The sequence below is a fragment of the Acanthopagrus latus genome, chromosome 21 (assembly GCF_904848185.1).
Source record: "Acanthopagrus latus isolate v.2019 chromosome 21, fAcaLat1.1, whole genome shotgun sequence".
Taxonomy (NCBI): domain Eukaryota; kingdom Metazoa; phylum Chordata; class Actinopteri; order Spariformes; family Sparidae; genus Acanthopagrus; species Acanthopagrus latus.
This window is the reverse complement of record NC_051059.1, coordinates 4,344,777-4,368,623: the sequence shown is the minus strand read 5'-3', so window position 1 is coordinate 4,368,623 and position 23,847 is coordinate 4,344,777. Positions and strand designations below refer to the sequence as shown.

The 23,847-nt window shown below is 40.2% G+C and overlaps 1 protein-coding gene across 8 annotated transcripts in view; it reads right to left on the bottom strand.

Annotated features, from left to right (window-relative positions):
* Nucleotides 1–23,847, bottom strand: part of astn1 (astrotactin 1) — a 406,003-nt gene that overhangs the window by 13,043 nt on the left and 369,113 nt on the right. For all 8 annotated transcript variants that reach the window (XM_037083604.1, XM_037083606.1, XM_037083607.1 and 5 more), the window contains 3 exons: nucleotides 9,971–10,106; nucleotides 6,974–7,074; nucleotides 5,058–5,241 (listed from right to left, as the gene is read on the bottom strand). In XM_037083604.1, the coding sequence (XP_036939499.1) occupies nucleotides 5,058–5,241; nucleotides 6,974–7,074; nucleotides 9,971–10,106 (421 nt within the window). The remainder of the gene's footprint in view (nucleotides 1–5,057; nucleotides 5,242–6,973; nucleotides 7,075–9,970; nucleotides 10,107–23,847) is intronic.

Genomic DNA, 23,847 nt, shown 5'->3' with positions numbered 1-23,847 from the left:
TGTGTTGTCATCTTGACTATTAGTTATTATGTTATTGCTTTCATCTTTTTTATATCTATAAGAGCATATTGTTTTGAATCTTGACTATGAAACCACATCCAAATATCTCAGTTGAGATCCAGTATTGCAAATCCTGGCAAAACAAGATCTAAATCTAACGTTTCATCTGTGTCTTCAAACCGTCTGTGAAAGAAACTTTCACTTTCGAACCAGCGTAAATGTTCCCTCGATGTAAAGAATCTCACTGGGATGTATCACAATCATAATTATGATATTCAGTGTGCAACCTCTCTAGTCATGAATCAGGTTTGATCGGATGTGTTTGCTGGATGAGGTCAGAAGGTTTTCCATAATTTAAAGTCAAGATTAGCCATGTACATTGTGATTGTGAACAGTAAGCTTTTTGGCTGAAGCTGAACTTCAACTTTTGATCGCACAGGTGAACTGTTAGGTGAACTTGTTTTTGTTGACTCAGCGCTGATGATAGGTCTAAATCTTAAACATGTGTCTGTAACTTCTAAGACAGAGTAGGTGTGTCGCTGGTGAGGATCCATATCTATCTGAGCCGTTGGGGGCTTTGATTTGGGTAATTTCCGAGATCCAGACTCTTTACACTTAGGTAATAAGAAGAGAAGGAAATGGAGGAAGAAGAACAAGACCCAGAGGAAGGAATAGCAACCCAGACAGAACTACAGCACTGGATGCTTTGACTCCTAATGAATTAGTTGGTTGAAAAAACAGTAGTGTCTCTCTGCAGCCCTGATGTTTACCAGCGTGACTCCACTGTGATACTTTATACCAACAAACCATTGGCTTAGAAAAATGTTAAAGGATATAATCTGTGTCCTAATATGACCATAATGTTTATTCATAAGACACAAATACAAAGTTCAGCTGAATGACAATGATCACGATGATCTGATGTGCCTCTACAGGATAAGGCCAACGTCAATAATGGATTCTTGAAAAGCTGGAAACTTTGAACAACCCTTATTTTGGTTTGCTAAAAATGATATCAGTTGTATTTTTGTCCTGGCGTCAGCACAAACATTTGTCTCCTGCATTTGTTTTTCCCAACTGTTGAATAACGTCAGACAAACAAAGTGTTTGACGCCATGGGGAAGTTGTCAGCACACTTAGACACACAGCAGTGGAACCGTAAGGACTTTAACCTCTCGGCCTGCTTGGTAGACGGCTACAACTACAGACAGCTCTGCTTCACGTTCAGTCTTTCCTCACACCACAACCAGATACGTAGGAAAGTCTAATGTTCATTTGATGACTTGGCTAAACAAAACATGTTTATACTTCCTTCCCCTGTTGCCAGGCCTCACCTTGGATGCACTCCTCTTCTGCTTTTCCAGCTCTGAGGTGCCTTTATTAGCATTAATCACCCCTCCCTTTAACTAAATTGGGGGGCTGTTAATCTAAGTGTGTTTTAATGGAACACTTCAGAAGCAACTCCCTCAATTACATCAACTCTTTCCAGCATGGTCCCTATTAAAAACAACCTTTCATTAAGGGCGGGGGGGAACCCACAGACACAGAGAGCAACACAGAGAATTAAGGGAGCCTAGGCTAATCAGTTTCACCTGTCAAAGTGAAAGCATGTACCACAGACTGCCATTTATAAGTGTATTTTATGTCCGACACATGGCTCTGTTTATAAAACATTAAGCTACAATTTTACATTATGGGTACTTATCCGTAGTTTGGGGGGAAATGTGGGGCCCTCCCTGGTTGTGCGTTACTAAATGGCCCCGGTGATGTCACAGAAGTTAAGCTTACTCAGCTTCCTCGTCAGTTTGAATGAATTTTCCCCGTAACTCTAATTCACACAAACAAGCACCCAGAATCAAAGAGAGCGCTTTGGAAGCTGGGAGCGGAACATCTGCCCACCTCTGAGAATCAAAACAAGAGGCACACACCGCCGGGCTTTAAATGGGCTGATACTGCGGAGATTTGGCAGATAGAAGCCACTGTAGGATGTGCTTTTAATTGTGCTGGGGAGAAAAGGGTAGCATCATTAAAGCTTAGTTGTCCAGACTTAAACACGCAGTATAATAATTATTCATTGCTAGGGGTTGAAATCAAAAAGAAAACAAAAGGCATAAGCAGTGCGGGATCATGGGAGTCGTTGTCTTCTTTGCTAACGTTAAGTGATGGACGACCAGGTGAAATCCCTTAACATGACAGATTTCTCAGGGTTCCAACATTGTTGGAAACATTTGGAATAATGTAAGCTACAGAACTCAACAAAATATATATTAAAAAAAAAAGTTGTAGCCATTTTTAGACATTTTAATGCAGAAATGTTGCAAATTGTTTCTTTAAATCTCCTGGGGGCTTCGACCAAAAGTGGCACTGCTGACAGCACAAGGGGCTACATCAGGGGCCTGCAAACTTAAGTGCCATCAAAAAGAGTGACAGCTGCAAAAGTGTCAGTCGTTGTCACTTACTTAGCTGTGTGCCTCTTTCTTGACACCTCACCACTTCGCCACTTTTTTTCCTTCTTTCTGAAAAGTGGCAGTAGTGCATGGTCCTGTGTTATTTAACCCTTGCAGCACGCACATAAGTGGTCAAGCTGCAAAAATGATACATTTAACGAAAAGCTGAAGCTCAGTTGAACAGCAGCATTCAACGACCATTCTGTTATGGTCCACCCACTTCACTGTGGTTGGCCAGCTGGCAGGAGGTCAGAAAGGAGCCTCTCGTTTTTTCACTCGTGATTCACAGAGTGCAACGCAATGCACTTCTAGCCTGAATACAGCAGTGCTGGAGTAAGTCAGGATGGTTAAACAAACACATGACTTTGACTCAGGGGACCACTGTCCATGTCCAGAGCGAACCCAAAAGTCAGCGGTGAGTTACTTAACTTAACTTATATCAGATATGTTACATAACTTAAATACACAAGTAAAGTTACATAGGAAAAATATTTATTTTAACCCAGATCAAGATTTTTAAACCTAACCAGCCTACTGCCGTATGGAGAGGGTCCAGTGCGACGTCACTAGTACGCTGCAAAGGTTATGTTGCTGCCAGCGATCGACCTTTTCATACAGCTAGACATGGTGTTCTGTTGGCATGTCTTCAGGGAGAAAATGTCGGGATTTGACTTGACTTGAGACACAATGACTAGAGTGTCTCTACGTACCTTAAGTGTTTATTTGAGAAACACGCCCTCTTATATCGGATCGGCATCAACATGGCAGTGGGAGGGGTGAGTAGAGCCATTCTGCCCAATAAGTGCTTGTCAATTAGCTAATATTATCCTGTTAGCCTAGTTGGTAGTTAGCTAACTTTAGCTTGATATGATACAGCGGTGGGGGTGTGGAGGGAGGGTTTGGTGGAACTTGGTTTTTTTTTGTTTTTTTTGCCAACATTAACCCCAGACAACGTGAGCGAACCTTCCGACCGGTTCATCACAAGACTGGCTGTAGGTTTTATGAACCAGCAACACGGGGTTAAATGAGCTAAACAACATACCAGCCTGCCAACACCGAATCATTACCCAGTGTTTTCCCTGCCTATCTTGAGCAACAGCGGGCCGCCTGCGTGATTTATACCACTTGTCACTTTATTCAATCTTATTGTGTACTTTTTATTTCAGTTTTATGCTGCTCACTGTTGGTTTACATTCTGTGTACTTAGTAACTGTTTATTTTGTTTATTTATTACTTTACTACTGTTTATTACTTTGGTATTCCTTTCTCACTTTGTTTTACTACTGTTGCACAACAATTTCCCTCGGGATAAATAAAGTTTTCTTGAATCTTGAATCTTGAATCTTGAATTTTGGCCGCTACCTCTGTGTGTCTGTGTGTGTGTGGTTGTACACATTGGCTATTAATGTTTACTGACAGTTACTTATATCTTGTCTTTTCACGTTATTACGATCAGATTCTGCGGGTAAAATTGCAATAATAAGGTGACTTGACTTGGACTTGACTTGACCTAATACAGGACTTAACTTGACATAACCTGTGACTTGACTTGGCTTGCCCAAGAAAAAATGACTTGAGACTTACTTGAGACTTGCACGTATGTGACTCGGTCCCATCCCTGCTTCCAAAACTACATTTGAATTATTTATATTTTTCAAACAGCTGCAAACATTGCTCGAACAGGTAAAGTGCACATGTTGAGTTTTACGTTAAGTATCATGATTAATAGATAGGTAGATAACTTTATTTATCCCCAAGGGGAAATTAGGTCATCACAGCAGCGGTACAAGTACAATAAGCACACGTGATGGTTTGTAGTAAGTCTTCTGCAAGTAGTAAGTGAGCTCACTGAATCACTGTTAGGATGGGAAGAGTTTCACATGAACAGTGAGGAGTAAAGTCATCACTAATGGAGTGAATCTGTAATGTTATTCCAGTCCTTTTCTGCCATATGCTTCATTTTCATGGACTGCAAAGTAAAGCTGTCTGGCTTTTCCAACTTATTTGAAACTACTGGTGAGAGGACTGTCTGTTCAAACAGCACTTGTTCACACCAAATCAACTCAGACTCTTGTCTAGTTGCCACTTGCCTTCAATCTTGCAGCCAGGCTGCTCTGTTATTGTTCGGAGACGTCAGTGTCAATTGTATAAATTCAGTACAGCAGATTTAATTTTCTTGGTGGGAGGACAACTAATGAATGGAGTCGGCACAATCACATTCGCATAAGTCTGCAATTTCAGGGACTGATTACAGTGAGCACAGTCGACACATTATCAAAATGGCTCAGTCTTTTGGTATTCAGCAAAAGTCTGACTCACAGACTTGTATATTGCTGGGTCCTTCTGATAAATTGGCCATCAAGCTAAAGTTGATGATCAATTTGCTGGAAGGAATGCATGTTTCTGATCTGAGGTTACATATCCAAGATGTGGACACTTCAAAAATACAGACTGAATTCCAAACGTTTGACAGTCTCACTGCTTCTGTCGTTTCCTGCCACAGCTACTGTAGTGCTGAAGCAAAAAGTGCCTTTCAGGTGTCCAATCAAGTGAGAAAATCGCATTAATTCTTCCGAAGGCAGAATATTGTCAGCAATCTGACAACTGTACCTGGGTCCTAGCTCATCCTCGCACCGCCAGGTAAATTCTCCAAAGCTCTCGTAGCGCTGGTTGTAGTGGTAGAGCACACGGTGGAGCGTGGGAGCGCCAAGGTCCATCAGAGTATTGTAGGCAGTCTGCTGCTCCTTCCCACTGGTGTAACCATTGAACAGGTTATAGATTTTATCAGCTATTTCTGAAATGACAAACACATACATGGAGGTCAACAGCTTGACAAATATTGTTATTCTTGCCTCATCTACCAATTATTTTCTCAATTAATCACTTGGTCTGTCACAGAAAGCATTAAAGTTTTGATGACTTGGTGCCAAACCAGGGAGCCAGCACATGAATTACGTGAGCACCAAATTGACTTGTTTAAAGATTTGAAGAGTTGATCAATTTTCACTGAAACCTCCCTTTCTCCTCAACCATACCATTCTTTAGGGGTTCCTCCATCTCAGCTTCACATTAAATTGCCAAGTTGTCCACCAAAATCACTCAAAAAAATCACAGCATGAGCATTGATGCCAAAATGTAACTCCCATTAGACTCTGCTGATGCCGAATTTGTAATATCATAAACCTGAAGGCAACACCTGAAAAATCATATTACTGCCCCAAACCCAAAGATACCAAAAGTGTAATATGTAAGAATTAATGTTGAATAACTGCTGAATCCAGCATATCACCAGAATGACTGCTAAATGTTGCCGTTAGCCCACTGGTTCAGTTAGCCATGCAGCTAGCAGTCGGGATGGTCAGTCAGACCACCAGTTGGTGCTTACACTGCTAGCACGGGACCGGGACTGAGCCGGCAGGGCTAGCTGCTTAACATGCTAACTCTTGTATTTCTGCAATATAATACGTATATGTCATGTCTTAAGGAGATTTCTTTTTTGTCATTCGACTATACAATTTGCATTCTGAAACTCCAGAGACACTGTCAGGGTTTGATGTGCTACTTACTAACTTTTCTCTCCAGTTAGTGGTCGACACCAGAAGTTCTGTACAAACATGGGACACATCTATGAAGTCTCCATCAGTGAAAATGTGATGTCTTTTTCTTTTTCTACTGCAGAAGCACTTTGGGGTTTAGATTAATAAAACAGATGTCATTTTATATGCATATTTCCACATCAATAACATTTTAATATTAATAAATCAATAACACAAAGCCAAAGAAGTTTAAGATTTGTCTTCCAATGGGAAATCATTTCGTCATGGATCACCAGTTTGGTAACTTATCTACCTGTCCTGGTTAATAATGCCATTAAAATCTCGTCAGAATAGAGCCTCAGACTGGAAATATTGTATTTCACACCATTCATGCATTTCCAGGGATTAGAATCAACAGTGAAAGCCAGTGGTGTCACACTTCACTGGCTGGAGCATTTTTGCAAGGCTCCGCAATAACATCTTCACTATAAATCTCTCACTGGTGCAGAGAGTGGCAAAACATTTCAACTCCGAATCATATTTCATCTATGAATATAAGGAAATAAAACATTTTTACAGTCAATATCCTCATGGAACTGTAGTGTACAGTGTCTATAAACAGTCCTGCTCCAGAGAGGAAAACTCTGTGACTTTATGGCTCGCTCTATGAACTGATCTTCAACAACAGAGGAAGCAAAGGTCTGCCCTTTCAATTAACTTATATTTGGTTACTAGAAAACTGAAAACACATTTCTCCCTAATTTTAAGTTCTTTTAACTTCAATTCAACATCGCTGACTGACTAAATCATTTTAATCCAATAAACAACCCATGTTAAATCAGTTAGAGCTAATGAAATACATAAAAGCAGCACAACGTAGTTTCATACTTTCACTTGCAGTTTGAGCACAAGGCTTGTCTGTGTGAGCCACCTGTGACCAGCACTGAAAGATGATTCACCTTTCTGACTTTAGTCTGTGTCTGTCCTCACCTTGTGCTTTGACGTCATCCACAGTGGGACACGGAGTTTTGATGGTGACCTCACTCGGACTGGAGCGGCGCCCTGTGTTGTCTACTGCCCAGAGCCGGAACCTAGACACATAAACACACGCACACACACACGAAGACGTTACGGATAATCTGCTGCGGATTGTGAGGGATGAATTAATTTTCTCTCTCAAAACTAATCCAGTTATATAGATTTTTCTGGCAATGGAGCTTGATGAATCTGTAGCAACACCACCTCAGCAGCAACAAAGAACATCTCATGCAGCTGTTGATTCAATTAAAAGTCTTCTTTTCTTGTTGGAGATATGAGACTGCTTTCTCAATATAGGAGTTTCACTACAGTCAGACTCACAATTTTATATATATATATATATATATATATATATATATATATATATATATATATATATATATATATATATATATATATATATATATATATATATATATATACACACAAAAAAAGTAATTTCACTGAATGAATATCTCCACCTAGTGAGCAAAACACAAACTGCATCCACCTGCAGCACTAATGACTTAGCCTGACAAAACAGCAGCAGAGGGTAGAGAACTGTTGCATCACGTGTTTTATTATCAGTGTATGGACAACTAATAAATAATGGCATTTAATGATAAAAACATTAATGGATCACAGATACACACGCTGCTTGAAGAGAGATTTGATGCATTTTGAGCAGAAACCTTTCCAGTGTCTTCAAAGATGTAACTTGCAGCTGCAGAGTGTGTTTTCTGTGTCATGCTTACATAATAGAGTGTACATACTTTTTCCCAGACAACATTTTTTTTTTCTCCTCTACAGGGCACCGCTCTCAAGCTTTGTGAGGGCTCTGAAAATATAAGGAGTGTGCAGCGCCCTGAAGGGAGAGACGAGGCCTTGGCTCGGAGAGATGAATGAGCTGCCAGACAGGATAGAGAGAGCAGGAGCCCCGCTGGTGCCGGATTAAAAGGGCATGTGTAGCTGCTCACTCAGCCTACATACATCAAAACTGTTTGAAGGGGCTCCGTCCTCTGGCCTCTCGCCCCTTTTTTTCTTCTCCTTTGTTTTGTTCTTACACTCTTTTCCGCTGTACCTCCCTCTTGATCTTTTTCTCACTCTGTCTGGACCCCACAATTCGCCCCTGCTTCTTTATTTCTTTCTCTCCACCTTACTTTGTGTCGTTTCCCCCTCTACAAGGTGTGTGTGGCTTCCCCCTCTGGCAGGCCGTCTGTGAGATAAGTGTCAGCATGTGTATGAGAACATCTAAGCATCCGGTGTGTGTATCTGTGTGGGTATTATTCAACTTCTTTACTTGAGCATACAGAGAATACTGAAATATTGGAAATAACGTGCAATAAAATCCAACTTTTGTAATTCAACCTGAAACACACCCCCAAATTAGCCAATCAAACTCAAACTCTTTGTGCTAAAACTCAATGGCCTACTAGACCAAATCCTACCATCGCTGCAACCCATATTCAATAGTCTGAAAGCTCTGAAAAGGTGTCACAGCCAGCACATTCGGTGTAGTCTGTGGGAACCTCACTTGTAAATAAACACACTCTTTGCTGAAGGACTGTGAAAAGAAATGAATGTGGAAAGATTCTGTGGTCATGAATTTATAATTTAAGCCTTCACTGACCTATTGGCCTGGGTTGGCTTATACGATGTTTAATAATGCACAACAACTTAGGAAAATAAATTAATTAAAATGACCAGGGTTTCACAGATTGCAGGATAGAACCAGACTCAACTGTTCAGGTTGACATAAATAATTATAAATCTATATGAATGAGTGTTCTCAGGGATGTGTCAGATGAAAACTGCTCATTTTGAATGATAATAATTTGAACGTTATGAGCTATAACTATATACGCTATATAGCATTTTTCTTAGAGTGTACTTTTTTCATTTTCTGTTCCCCTCATTTGTCCCTAAATGTTACAGGTGGTTGTGAATGTAAAAGAGTACTTCTTCTTGCCTTTTTTGTTTTAGGTTATACGGAGATTAGATATTTGCTATCTTATGCATGGTTGGATAAGATCATCTCTCTCCATTTGTTCAAGACAGAACTAAGTGATTAAGTAGCCTAACTAAGCACAGCATGCCATTTGATTTTGAGCAGCAAAAGAGAAAATATTCTTCCAGTTTAAAGTGGCTTTTTTTGATCTGCAGGCCCATTGTCCACATGTGCACGCTGACTGCATTTTTAAACCAGGCACATTTGACAGGATGTATTTCCCACTGCTAACTTTTCGCTAACTTTAGGCTACACACATGACAAACACACAGCAACCAGCTGGATGTTGCATGCTACAGCTACTGTCTGTGAGTACATCCTGTTTACATATAATGTTTTGATACTATATACTAATTGTCTTTATAAATGCTGCACTGCTTTTGCAGTTACAAGAAATCAGCATACGTTACCGCTTTTTTCTGACAGGAAATAATCCAAAATGTCAATCAAAAGTGTCAAATGACACTTCCAATCAAGCTTCACGAAAAGAAAACCAAATGTTTTCGGAAGATTTTTGTTTGTTTTCTCTGTGGTCTCTCTAGAGATGTCTCACCACGGTTACAATTAATGTAATCGCTTCCAGCTGTGAGGAGGCTAGCTCCTCCATTGTCTTTGTGCAATGCATTGTGGGGCAGCTAAATCAGCTGCACAGTCAGAAATCAGTTGTTTCTAGTATAAATTCTGATGTATACTGTTTAGCATACTTAATTTTGTCACATTTTCATTGCGTACACAATACATACTCAAAACCAACTTGATATTAGTAAATTGTATGGAAGTTTCTAAGTGCACAAACAATCCAGCAGTGACATTTGTACATACCGAGTGTAGGATTATTTAGTTTTAATCTGAACAAATCAGTAGCTTATTTTTTTTCTGAGATCTGGTACTTGGTCAGTTTAGTCCATGTCAGATTGCTCAGTGCACATGTTCATCAGGAGAAGAAAAAGAGAGCAACTTACATGTATGTGGTGTCAGGCTCCAAGCAGCGGATGATCATGCTGATGGAGGAGGACAGGAGGTTGGGGATGTCCCCTAACATCACACATGGAGACCTGGCTCCCGACAGGATGTCATCCACAAAGCTCAGAAGGGTTTCTGTGACAAAGAGAAAAACGGCAAGACATTCTGGTTAAAAATGCAGCCAATGATTTCTGTTCAAAATGATTAATGTGCATCTTGAGAAGATATTATCTGAAATGTCAAAATTAATAGTTTAGGGTTGTACGTGTATTTGTCCTCCAAACAATTTCGCCCTGCTTGACTATCTCTTCCACTTTAAAAATCCTCAAACTCTTTAGCTGGTATAAGGCCCTGACATTAGTTCTCTTATCAGTTTTACGTTGGCTTACAAAATGAGATGGCTGAACAAATGTTAACTTAATGAATTTAAACATTTTTTAAAACAACTTTGGGGTGAAATGAGGACAGATCTGCTGAACCTAGAGGCTAAATAAGTATACAGTAAGGGAGTATGCTACTTTTGAAAAGGCAGATTAATGCAACTTGACATTAGACAGCAGCCCTCTGCTGCTCAGTAAACACACATCTTAACAAAATGTAAAACAGATGCACAGCATTGCTTTGCTCGGCCACAACACACACTTTACAGTACAGTATGTACATGCAGGGCCTGTCCAGGAAAGTGAAGAAGGTCAGTTGCTATTTCACAGAGTTGTGATTCTTTTATTCATTTTCAAAGGCAGCAGTTCTGTCAGTGTGTGTGAGTGTGTGAGTTTTCAAATGATATCAAACATGTGTGACAGTGGGATTTTATTGACTAAATGTTCAGACACAGGCAGGGTCAGAAACATTTGACAGCAGCAGTCAGGATATGACACAGAGAGGCAAAAAGAACAGCATGTTCAGTGCTGCACTCAAACACATCTACAGTCCATTCAGCCGACTTTACTGGTGCAGATGGATGTTCAAGGGCACCTTGATGACCTAGATGATGAGTTTTCCCAACTCCTACCTACCTCTACCTCATCCAGGTTTTGCGTCATCCATGTCGAAAACCGCTTTGACGCTTAAAAAAAGTCTTGACGTTACCAACAAGGTTATAAAACCAGCACACACAATCACATGCAGTAATTGGGTGTAAAAGCCTTTAAAAGTGAAACTCTTGCGTAAAACAAATTTACAACACACTATTTTTAGTCCATGCTACATGATTATATTCGTTGTTCTAAAAAATATTTGCAAAATATGTGTATAACTAGATATTTTTAACAAGACTGGGTATTTTTAATGAGTAGTCGGGACATTATCCATCTGTGTTTGTGCAGAAAGAACCAGGCGAGCCAAAACATGATCTTCGCCTCACCATAATCGAGTGCTTTGTGGGCTTAAACCTCACCAGAGAAGCACAGCACTGTCATAACATGAAACTGAAAAACTCATCAGAATCGATCACTGTCTATCTTTGATATTCAGCCATGGGCCGGTCATTTTACAATGTTCCACGTGATCTATGACATTAAATGCACATAAAAGTTTGGTATTTCGCCAACTTTTACTTTGAAGGCAGTGCCATCACCTAGACAATGGGTTAATTGCGTTTCCCTTGTTGCCGTTCCATATCCTCAAGCAAGTGTCTTGCAAATTTAGCTTGAGTAGAGCTGAAAACCTACAGTGAACACATTAAATCACATTATTAAACATCTAAAAGTTGAGCTGCACGCTACAAGCTGACTAGAGGGAAAGGCACTTCAGAACTGAACCACTAAATCAGATTGCACCTTCATTCGCCCGAGCCTCTCACATGCGAGAGATGTGTCCTCCTTCTCCACCACCACCACCTCCTCCTCAGGGCTTCTTTCCTGCTGCTTAGCCTGGTGGTGACACATGCAGCTAACTATGTTTTCCCAGCTGGCACTGCCTACGTCAAAAGGGCATTTGGCCACCGAGGTGTACCTTTCACTGTAAGGGGAAAAACCCTCTGCTTGGAAAAGCCAAGCCTCTGTGTGTGTGTGTGTGTGTGTGTGTGTGTGTGCGTGTGTGTGTGTGTGTGTGTGTGTGTGAAGATGTGTGAAGTGATGGGTTGCTCTGAGGTGGTCATCTGTGACCCTCTGCTACACAAGCAGTGCCTGTCTGTGTGTATTTATACAATGTGTGTGTGTGTGAAGTGATGGACGCCCTGAGGTGGTCACCTGCGCCGCTCCTCCCTTGTGTGAGCCCGCATGTGTGTGTGTGAATATGTGTACTGTATGTGTGAGTGATGGGTGCTCTGAGGTGGTCACCTATGTCGACCCTGGCCTGTGTCACCAGCTGGTAAACAGAAGGCCAAGTGCCATGGAGTCAAAGAGAGGGAGCCCGAGGATGAAAAAGAAGGCATGCAGCAGCTGTCAGAGAGAGGTGTTTACCCAGCGCAGAGACTGACACGCGAGTGAAAGACATAAACAGTGCTGGAGATGTAAATGAAAAGTGACATTGTGAGGCTTTGCACCACTTAGCATATTAATTGCTGGTCGGAATATCTGTCTCACGTTCAAGGAGGCGTACCAAAAGGAATGAGTGTTTGTACCCTCAGTTTTCGGAACTGCGTTAAGCAATTCTCAAGGTTCTGTCCTAAATTGGAACTCGTGGCTAACATCAATCTTCACGAACAGTTACAGTCTGTCTTATTTCGCAACATTAGCTATTCAGTTTGGATTGATGAATACACAAACTACTGTACTGGCCACATTTACCACAACTGTCTCCGACTGCAGGCCTTTATGAGGCTAACTAAAACACACTTATAAAAAATGGCCTGCATGGTTGTGCTCTAGTTCTTACAAACAAATTGGCACAAATTCAATTTGCGTGTGGCTGGAAAAATAGGAGAAAAAACAGCATGGTAGCATTTTATTTTCCCCTTCGGCTACAGTAGAGAGCAAGAAAAAACACAGGACGGAGAGGGGTTAAACCATTTCCTGTGTTTACTTTTCTGTCACATCTCACTGTAAGGCTCTGATTCTTTCGGTCTGGACAAACCAACGGATTGGCTACGTACTTCTTGCATGCCACCTCATGGCCGCTGAAGCAGAACACTGTAGTGGTTTTTTCAATAGGGATTTAATGAGCGAGTCAGTGCTTCTTGAGCTGGCAAATATTGTTTTTTCTCTGTATATTGAATCAACAAGTCTTCCAACTTAGATGACAAAGCTTGCTGTTGTCATTACCTTCTAAAACAGCCCAGAGCATAGTGCCCAAACTGATAGAATGACATTGTTTCTCAGTGGCTAACATAACACATATGAACACAACTGTAAAAAGTTTACAAATAAATAATAAGAATGACAGCTTCTGATTAGACCGTATCAGTTTCAGGCTTTAAATCACCAGCTTCTGGTTAGGCACACCTACGTCTGGTTTAAGCACCACCTGTACCCTGTCAAAACCCCAGCAAGTACAGATACGGATGGAGATATACTGAGTTGGCTTAACAGCTACAGATAATGGTGTTCATGATCATTCCTGATGTTTTGCATTTAGCATGCAGTTTGCAACAATTACCTCCGCCAAGTAGGTTATTTTTTCACCCATGTCCGTTTGTTGGTTGGTTGTTTGGTTTGTCAGCAGGATCACACAAAAACTACTAAAAAGAGCTGAAACTTGTAAAGAAGATGGGTCTTGGCTCAGAATAGACTGCTTTTGGTGAGAAAAGAGATAACCTAGATCACGGATTTGCGAATAATGTGGGCTGTTGGGCCCTGGGGGGGTATGTGCTCTACTGGGTGCCATTCTGCTTTTCTCCTGCTGCCACTATACATGTGATTAACACAGTAGTTAATGTCTGAAGAATAAGTCACTGAGCTACCATTTTTCTTTTTCCAATCCCAGTACCTCATTCAGCTCATGTCATGATGAATTGGGAACCAGCTGTGACTGGGTGTGTCTGGGCTGTTGCTTTCATATCTGCGAATCTGAATGTTGTCAACAACAGGTTAGGCTGCTGAGAAACCTCTGAGTCTTTGCCTTTGAGGTGTCAAGTGTTTGAGTTTGTATGTGTGAACAAGGGTGTGACTGCCAAAAGATCCCTTCATAGTCCAGCCAAAGCTAATAGTAGACTTTTGACAGTGTGAGTTCAGAATCAGAATCAGAATCAGAATCAGAAATCCTTTAATGTCCCGCAGACGGGGAAATTTGTTTGTCACAGCAGTGACAGAATATTACAAAAACAGAAACATATTACAAGAACAGGAACAATAGAAAAAAATAAGCAATGAAATTAAAAATAGACAGAAATAGACATATATACATATTTACATGATATAATGCAAAGAGTTGTGAAAATCGAGATTGTATCTCAGTCCTGGTAGTCACATTTAGGTTTAATGCCAGTGTATAGGGCTCAGTGAAGAAACATTGTTTGGGGGGTGCATAAAAAGCGAATTTTGAAATGAAAAATTCATAACTTCAGAAGATAGCTACTCCTTTTTTTTTGACCTACTCACACTGCTGAGGCTTCCAGACAGCGTTGGTGAAAAAGCAACCAATAACTCCCTCAACTTATGCAGCGCATGTGAGTGAGATTGAGAGCCTGTTATTTAAGATTTGGTTTAGTTTATTCAACCTAATGTAAGCTAACAAATGGTTGTGATCATGCTGAAAAAAAAACAAACGAACAAAAAAAACCAACCTAATACTGTCAGTGGATGAGATGCAAACCTTGCTCTCTAGTATCAAAGTCTGATCTTTTGTACACTCAGCCGTCTAAACCATCTGATGACCAATGCCATTGTGTAATTTGTGAGGACGGCCAAAATGAAATACATAGATCTGAGATTAATAGAACATAAGTCTTGTTTTCATGGTCTTAGCCATCTTTTCTATTGGTAATAACATTTACTCATCAGTCTATATACTGAGTTATATGAACAAGGCAACATCGCTATGAAACAGCAATTTACAACCCCAGCTGTCGGTCAACATCGATCACAGTTTATGTCCAGTTTCCCCACAGTTTTCCCCTTTCCAGCATTTACAGACAATACTAGCCATAGTTTTGTGTACACGCAGTTGTCTGGACACCACCATTTTTACCTCAAATTAGGGCTTTTGAGGTATTCTGACTAATCTGTTGGCTTGTTACAGCTTGTCTGATCATCTGATTGCTCATGTTTCTTGCCCGTTTGGACTCAATGTTGGTACATTTCCAGATCTCTGCGATTTACTGAGTACAAAGTTAACCCAAGTGATGGCCAAAACTACAAACATAGACCCCAAATTCCATTCCTTTCGAAAACCTGTCCAGATAATCAGTTCTTTTGTTCTCTTGAACTACATGGTATGTTTGGCCTCACCTCAGTCATGAATGTCAAGGCATGTATTTTGCCTTTGGCAGAGTGAAACTGACAGTGATTAGAAAAGTGTTAGCCAAGTACAGATGGGTGATCCATTGTCTGCTCTCACTCCCAAACCGCCTTTTTTGCATGTTGTAAAGTTTGTGCGGAAGGAGCAGGAGACTGGCTGAAAACTGACTGGTCATGAACCTTTTAACAAGCCCATACTTTTACACAAAGTTACTGGCTCATTAAAGCAGCACTGGTGCAGATATGGGTGTCTGAAAATATGAAAATACCTTAGAGGCTTTGGATCACCTTAGATCATGGTGAACCAAGACACATAACATTGTTACTTTGCGGTTTCAAGATCTGCCATCCACTTTTTATCAGTTCAGTATCTCCTGTCAGTCTCCCCTCTGCTCTGTAAACCACCTGAAGCAGCAAAACTGCAGTACAGAGCTCACTAAAAACAGTTAGAAGAACCCCGCTGTGCACTGTCATGACTAGAGGAATGCTTTGAGTGGGTGGCCTGCTGGCTAGAGGAACAGAAAGTGCACCTTATTCAACTATAACAAATATCTCAAAGGAGACCTGTTGCAGTGCGAACACCGTGTGCTGCCATGGCATTTATGGACTCAACAGCAGTACAAAAAATACATAGAAACAAAGTGTTTCTCCAGTGGGTTGATTGCTGACAGTCAGCTAAAAAAAATGAAATGGATTCTAGAAGTGAATCACAGCAATAGTTCACTCTTGATGGCTGCTGACTTGGCCAGCTGGTGACAGGTACTATGAACTAAAAAAAAAAAAAAACAGTGAGTGAAGAATTATGTCCTTTTGCACTTCTATATTTTATTATTACCCGATTATTTCCTCTATAGGCTTGCAAACTAGTCCTCTACAAGGATGATCACATTTTCAAGGATATACTTACTGTAAGCGACCCTTCATAAAGAAAAGCTATTTTTATTGTAGCATGGGTTCCAATGCAATCATCTATTGTAATCCTTAAAGTCTATGCTCAACATTTGGTGGGATGATAAAAAAGATGAAAGAGAAACATATTCTATACAGTGAACAGATTAAAGATTGTGGCTAAACAGCAGCTGGATGACACTTTGAAAAAAGGAAGCCGAAGGTTTGATGATTTATCCCATCTTGGAAGTGACAACTACTGGCAAGAAAGAGGTGAGCACATTTTGAGAAGCTCATATTTTTCAAAACACACTGAAATGCATTTTCTCTCTGTTGGTGTAACAGCCTGTACTTCCCACCACCTGAGGAACATGATCCTGCATTTCATTTCAACAGTGCAGGCCAGCCTCCTTATCCTAAGATGACATTCGTAGACCATTAAAGGTTCAGTTGGGAAGTGTTGTAAATCTGTCTATTTAGGGAAATCAGTAAATCTGCCTGAGGCAGGAAATTGTAGCTTTTCCTGGGTTGGCATCAAAGATTGCAGCCAGCCACCTTGGGAGATGCTGTGAATGTGAAATGTGAGCATGATATTGAAATAAAAAGTTGATTATCTAGAATTTATGGCTATAGGCACAGATCTGCTTGTTTTTGCACAGGCGTTTGAACTCACCAGCCTATTGGAAATAAGAAAAACATAAATGAAATTTCACTTTCATGCATGCCACGGTCAGACTTGAATTTCACATTTTAAGGATTAGAGCTACAGCTAACCGCTATGGATTGATTTGGCTCTGATTGGCTGTGGATGATACATATAAAATAGATAATAACAGCGACAGCAACAGTAAAGTAATAGCGTGGTCACTAAATAAGTACTATACTAAACCTATCCCTCAAACAGTATTGTTCAAGAATAAGGTGTCTCTGCAAAATGAAGAATTTTAATGTGGATTGCAACTGTCAAATATATTTGGCCAATCAGAGAATTAAAGTCCACTGTCACTCACAAATAATATTTACCAAAATGCTGCCTGAACCAGTTATCAATGACTTTAGTGATTCTGCGGATCACTTCACACTATTTTAAGAGGGGAGGTACAGAGCTTTTGGAATTTTCGCCGTAGGATTGTCATATGTCATTGTATTATCTTTTTCTTTTCAAGTGAGACAGTCGCCATTTCGATTAAATTTAGATTATGTGTATTTGGAAAATTACGCAAGATATTGTCTGAGATGCCACTGGTGCAGCAGAGATTAAAGCTGTCAGTGATGACAAAAAAAGCTTGTTGCCTGGTGGCAGCACAGTAGCTAGAAACTATTGAGTGTCAGTCATATAGTGAGTACTGAATGTGCGAACAATGAAGAGATCTCAGAGCCTGTTGCTTCAGTGGAACTGAAAGACACCAATCACACAGAGACTTGTCGCTAAAGGCACAGCAGCCTCCAACGTGCCTCGGAAAAGTATGTAAGACTAAATAGAGTTTAATTGATGGTGTGTCTGTGGATTGAGGCTGCAACAGGGCAATCAAATGTAATTCATAGAAAAGGAGTGCTCTGCGAATTCCCTTTAATCCCAACCCTGAAAAGTTGAGTAAAATTCAGTTCCTAGAAATTGCAAGAAAAATTGTGAAGTGCAGAACAAGAGAAGAGCACGTACTGAGTGCATTGTACCATAGGAAAACAATGGTTTTGCTAGCAATGCATCGCTGGCTAACTCGTCTTCGGTTGAACAATCACTGAGTGACATGCCATAATCTTTACTTCATTTTTCACCCTCACTGCAAATTCTGCTTTAACTGAAAGCCATAAACTTTTTTATGGGCAAATTTAAAATGTGTACAAAAACAGGCAGATGGAAACGGAGTGCATCTAATGAGTAACAACTACTCTAAGTATACATGACCAAACACCAAACTAATTCTCTCTTTGCGGACAATGGATTTACATCAGTTTGAGTAAAAGCAGGCCCAATCTGCAGTGGAACATCATGTTCAATAAGATAAACACACACCACACGCAGTTGTGGAGACCCAGTTTCAGAAGGGGGAGAGGCACAACTCTGAGGAACTTGTCATTCAGCTGGAGTTGTTTCCCCTCAACATTCTTAAAGTATGATTGGTTGGAAAAATCAAGGATCGCCAGGAGACTGATGTGAGTTATGGGATGTCTCACCTTTTGAAGTCCTGCCTGCTGTCGTCAGTTCAGTTGTGCAGGCCCAGACCCTCAATGTGCGTGTGTGTGTGTGTGTGTGTGTGTGTAAACACATCCGCCAATCCACTGCTGTTTTTCTCTGCTTCTTAATGGAAAGGACAGGTGCTTTAAATATGATAATGCTTTTACTATTGGATTTTAATGTCCATGAGACATTAGACAGTCCTATATGGAATGAAAGAGGTCACACATAAATAGTAGTGTGAATGAACTCTTAAAAGAGTATGTTGACTGTTGTTTTATCATGCCAGGCATTCTTACAGCATCAAAATAGGCTACACCCACTCCAAAACAAAAAAGCACAACCCTCCTTACGATTTTGGCTGGCAACCAGTCAAAATCATACTTTATCTCTAAACCACACACCCATTCTAGCAATGAAAACATGTTGTTCCAACAATGCATTTATTTCTCTTAAATTCAAATAAAAATTTGAATTTTTCAGGAAAAACAGAACTACCTGTTTGTGTATTTGCGTATCTCTCTCTCTCTCTCTCTCTCTCTCTCTCTCTCTAATATATATATATATATATATATATATATATATATATATATATATATATATATATATCTATATATATATAAATATATATATGTATATACTGTATATGGAAACCGCAGTGTAACCACAGTGTTTTCCTTAACCTCACCAAGAAGTGTTAGTTCCTGAATGTAACCAAATTACGACCATTTTGGACACGCTGACAATCGACCAATTCAGTCGTTTGTGAAATGAGACATGAGGATGTGTTGCAATGTTTTGTAGTATGGATATTTGGCTGGTAAAGTCAGTGGGTAAAGGCAAGTATTAGAACAAGTAAAAGAGTCTGGTGAGTTCAGAAAATGACATCACTTTACTGGAATGAAGACCACTCATGACATAGCACAATATAACAATATCCAAAATCTAAGACTAGGCACATATAATGATAATGTTATCATATTCATATGTTGTCAGTCTTTAGCTTAGCACTTTACACACTGACATTGAACTGAGAGGAGGGGGCAAAACAAGAGTGGAGCAAAGAGTTGAAGAGAGCTAATGGGAAGTTTACAGTGCTCAGCGTGCACACACACACTTTGCACAAACACAGATGCTGCCTGTAAAGGTAGACACTTCAACTTAAATGTTATCCTTTCTCCATCCTTTAACAGGTTTCACTACGGGTGGAATTCATCCACTTCTGTTAAAGCAGACAGCTTCCTTGTAACTAGCTGCAACTGGCAGCTACACACACACATGCACTTATGGGCACACACACACACACTCTCTCTCTCACCCACACACGCAAGTGCACATGCGCGCATGTGCGCGCGCGCACACACACACACACACACACACACACACTCACAAACAGTTGGCAGCAAAAACCTTAACAAATAACATCTGGACTTGTCTACCTTTCCACTGAATAAAAGGCAGAGACCAGCAACACAACAACATATCACAGACAAACCCTTCACTGTTGTTTTTTGGCACTTGAACACTGGTCACAACCACTACCAGGCCATGATGATTGGCCACACAGAGACAAGTGCTTTAAATTCCTTAAGAACAACATCCCATTGGGTATGAAGGGGTAATTGTTACATAGAAGGAACAGAAGGAAGATGATAAAGAAGATGCAGTTGAAGAGGGAGGGATGGCCTGCAGGTGTCATTTTAAAAAAAAAACAACCTTGCGTGAAAGAGAAAGAGCAACAGCCCTCCAATCAGTGTATACTTTTTCCCAAATTGCATTTGCTCCACACCGCTGGGCAGCCATTTGTGTCACAGCAATATAATTCACTGAACATTACATTTTCAAAGGGGCGATAAATAGTTTTAGAATTTGGTCGAAGTGCGTCTGAACAAATTGATAGCAGTTGCTGTGAGAGAGCTTTGCACGCCACCCGTAAATTTTGCCAAATACATCAATAAAAGACGGTAGCACCTTGTACAAATGGAAATACAATGGTAAATAACATCATAGAAATATCATACCTTGTAAACAACCATGTATTTAAAAAACAACAAAACATGTGCTGATCCACATATCAGTGCTTTATATGCGTCTTTACATGAGGAGTAGGTCAAAATTTTGGCCTCTCCCAACATTTTTTTTCTGTAATCACTCTTACATTGTTTCTCTCACAATTGCTCTCAATTGAGCCCCCCTCTCATACAGGCAATTCACACTGACAACATTTTTAAGTGCTTCTGGAGTGTTTGAGCTGTCCATCAGTCGTTTATCTCACGCAACCGATACACTTCTGTTCCTCAGTTCACACCATCTTGATCCAAATGTTTTTTTTTTTTTGCTGACTGCTTAGTGAAGCACAATCCCCAATGGGGACCCTCAAATCATGCAGATTGCTATGAACTTGTGAACTAAATCTACAACAATCCATCAAGGTTCATTGCTTCAATATGATCTTTGCAGTTTGGTGGGTAATGTAGCTAGAGGGCTCAGACTAAAAAAGACGATATATCTGGTTTGGCTGCACTGGTATTCATCCAGAGCACTGCTAAATTGGTGAAGAACATTTTTGAGTGGGATCAAGGTTACTATTGTAATGTGAGTGAAAACCTTCTAGTCCAAACCAGTACACTCACAAATTGTTGTGGTAGACTGGTTCACCATTTGTTTCATGTTTAAACACTAAAGGTTAAAGTAAACAACATGAGTTTGGACTTCAACATTGGTGACCACTCTTTGTTTCCAGTTTCCAACCACAAGTGAATGCTTTCTTTTAAAGCATTACTATAATCAATCTTAAACCTTAAGCTTGTGTTTGTTATTGTAACCATGGCAAAAGGGTCCCATAACCTTAACACAGTAATTATCTTAACCAAAACCATGACCTTTCCCTAACTATAACACAGTCATTTTTGGGGCCTAAACCTAACCAGACATCAATTGTAGCATCACACCAAAAAATCTTTATTTTGGAATGGACATATTAATTATGTAATCTTGCTTATACAGCCATCAGATCAGAAAACATTTGCGTTGTTCTTGAGACCACAAAAAAAAGGGGGTTTGTTATTTTATTAGACATGTTCCTGGTATAATGTGTGTCATGATAAAGTGCCACGGTTCCTGCATGGACCAGGGCAGGAAGGCTCTCATATGTAACTTTGATTAACATGTGGGCATTTTACTTGATGATGGTGCGACAACTGGGGATCACAAAATGTTCAATTCATCATGAAAAAAACTTGTATGTCTGTATCAGCTTTAGCTTAAATATTTTGTCTGGACCAAAATGAATGGGATGATTGACTGACTGACCAACAGCACTAGAGCCATGTGCCTCTGGCCCAGCTAAAACACTTACCAATTTGCCAATCATATTAAAGCTTGCATTAGTAACAGGGTTAGCTGCTGAACAAGTTTGCAACTGCTGCAGTGGCTTGTTCTGCCCATAGGCTGTGTACTGTGAGCGCACTGCATCACTGTCATGCTTAACCATATCCTGCTAATGTTACCTTATATCTCATTCGAATGTAAGAAAACACATCTTATTTTCATAATGAATGTAAACAATGAACAAGTGCTCGCTCCTGTCAGGCTTGTATGTTTGTGTTACAAAATTTGTGCTGCACTTTCTCTTCCATTTCTGTGCTAATAGCTATATATATATATATACTGTATATACACAACTTGTGGAAGATTGAACAGTGGCAGGTAGGCAGGTAGACAGATTGGTAAGCTGTTAGGTCATTTCATATGAGCTGAATGAAACCAGTGGATGGGATTATTAGAGGCCTGTGACAGCCACAAGCAGAGTGGTGCTGCTCTTTAATTTCTTGATTTATTGATTGCTGTCAGAATGTTAAGAAATGTTCAATAAATGCAACAAAATGCTTCTAGATTTACTTTCTAGCCCTAACTTTACAGCATGTAATGAACCTACATAAAAAATGGCATTTATATGCCAAACTTATGTCCTCAGTGAAAATACTAAATCAGCTCCAGAAACAAAAGGCACAGTAGCTCACCACTCTCACACACTACCAGCACACCTGCTTTGTATTGCAGTGGCGGCTTTGATGAAAGTGTCTCAGTTCTAACACTCTGGCACTTTTCATATACAATAGCTACTGTAAGTTTCAGAATTGGTTGTAAGGTTGCGGTCACGTTGACTCTCTGCAGCAGTTTTGGGGTTCAGCTGCTTGAATCCTCTGTGGCAACTAACACTTGATCTAAATGCAATGCAATGCCTTCCGTTTCAGACTGTACAAGCACAGTGCGCTCTGCAATTCATTTGTATGCACTGTAAGGTTAGGCATGGTATTTACAAGCAGGGTAACAAATCCACATGTAGAATGATATAAGCGGAGCAGGAGGTGAATCAGACAGTGCTGGTATGCTTTTACTGAAATGGTTTCCATTAATTCCATGACAGTACGCCAGAGAGACTGATTTACCAGTGCAGTTTAGCCTCTGACATACTGTTCATTTATCTTCCTCACGATGATGCCCAAAGAGGCCCATCAGCTTTTCAACAGGAGTTTCAGCAGAAGTACCCCTTTTGTAACTGGCAGCTCAATGCTGCTGTCAGGAAATACCCAGCTGATTTATGTGAGAAAATAATATACTGCATATAAAAATTCATTAGAATAAGACTGGGTGCTTGGTGAGTTGTCACCAAAGTGTACATGTTCCTATTGTATCTAATGAAGTCAGTGCTGTCTTGATTAAATGATTTAAAAAACATGAGCCATGTGCCATTAGCTGTCTGCCTCTTGTGGTCAAAGGGCTCAAAACTCAGAGGAAAGTGGGAATCGGAATAAGCTGACACTGTCGCTGAATGGAAGAAAAAAAATGATACAAAAAGGAGTATATGTGAATAATATGTCTTTGTATGTATTAGGTCATTATTTTATCTGGACGCCCAGCAGTCAAAGTGAGACACTGGCGGGACAGCATTCTTTGAGGATGAGGTGTTGTTTTGTTCATCTCAGGGAGGCTTTGGGCTTTGAGACAGGAGATTTAAAATACATCCTCTATGGAAACATAAACAGTCAAAAGGATACAGTAAGAAGCCGTTGATAGAATTCTTGAATCCTAACTTGTGGGTTTGATAAGGAAGCATGGCCTCATGCAGTCATGGTTTTTTTGACCATTACTCTTTGGGTTGGCAAAGGAACCTACAAATCAAAATACATACAAAAGAGAGGCCTTTGACAGCAGTGGCAGTTTTGATGCAGGGTCACTCCATACTTCTAGGAATGACATACAGTAATAAACTACATTAATTTCTTCAATATGATCTGAGTTCTTTGAAGAATAATAATGCCATTCCAGTTCCTTGGTAGTAGTTCTCAAAATTAGGTCTGGCAACCTTAGTGCTCCTTGAACGTGCTCCAGGGGGTCACCAGCAAAAATGGGAATAATGTATTTTCACTAGTCTAAATTTTAATCCAAGTAACTCAATAAAGCATGTGTGACT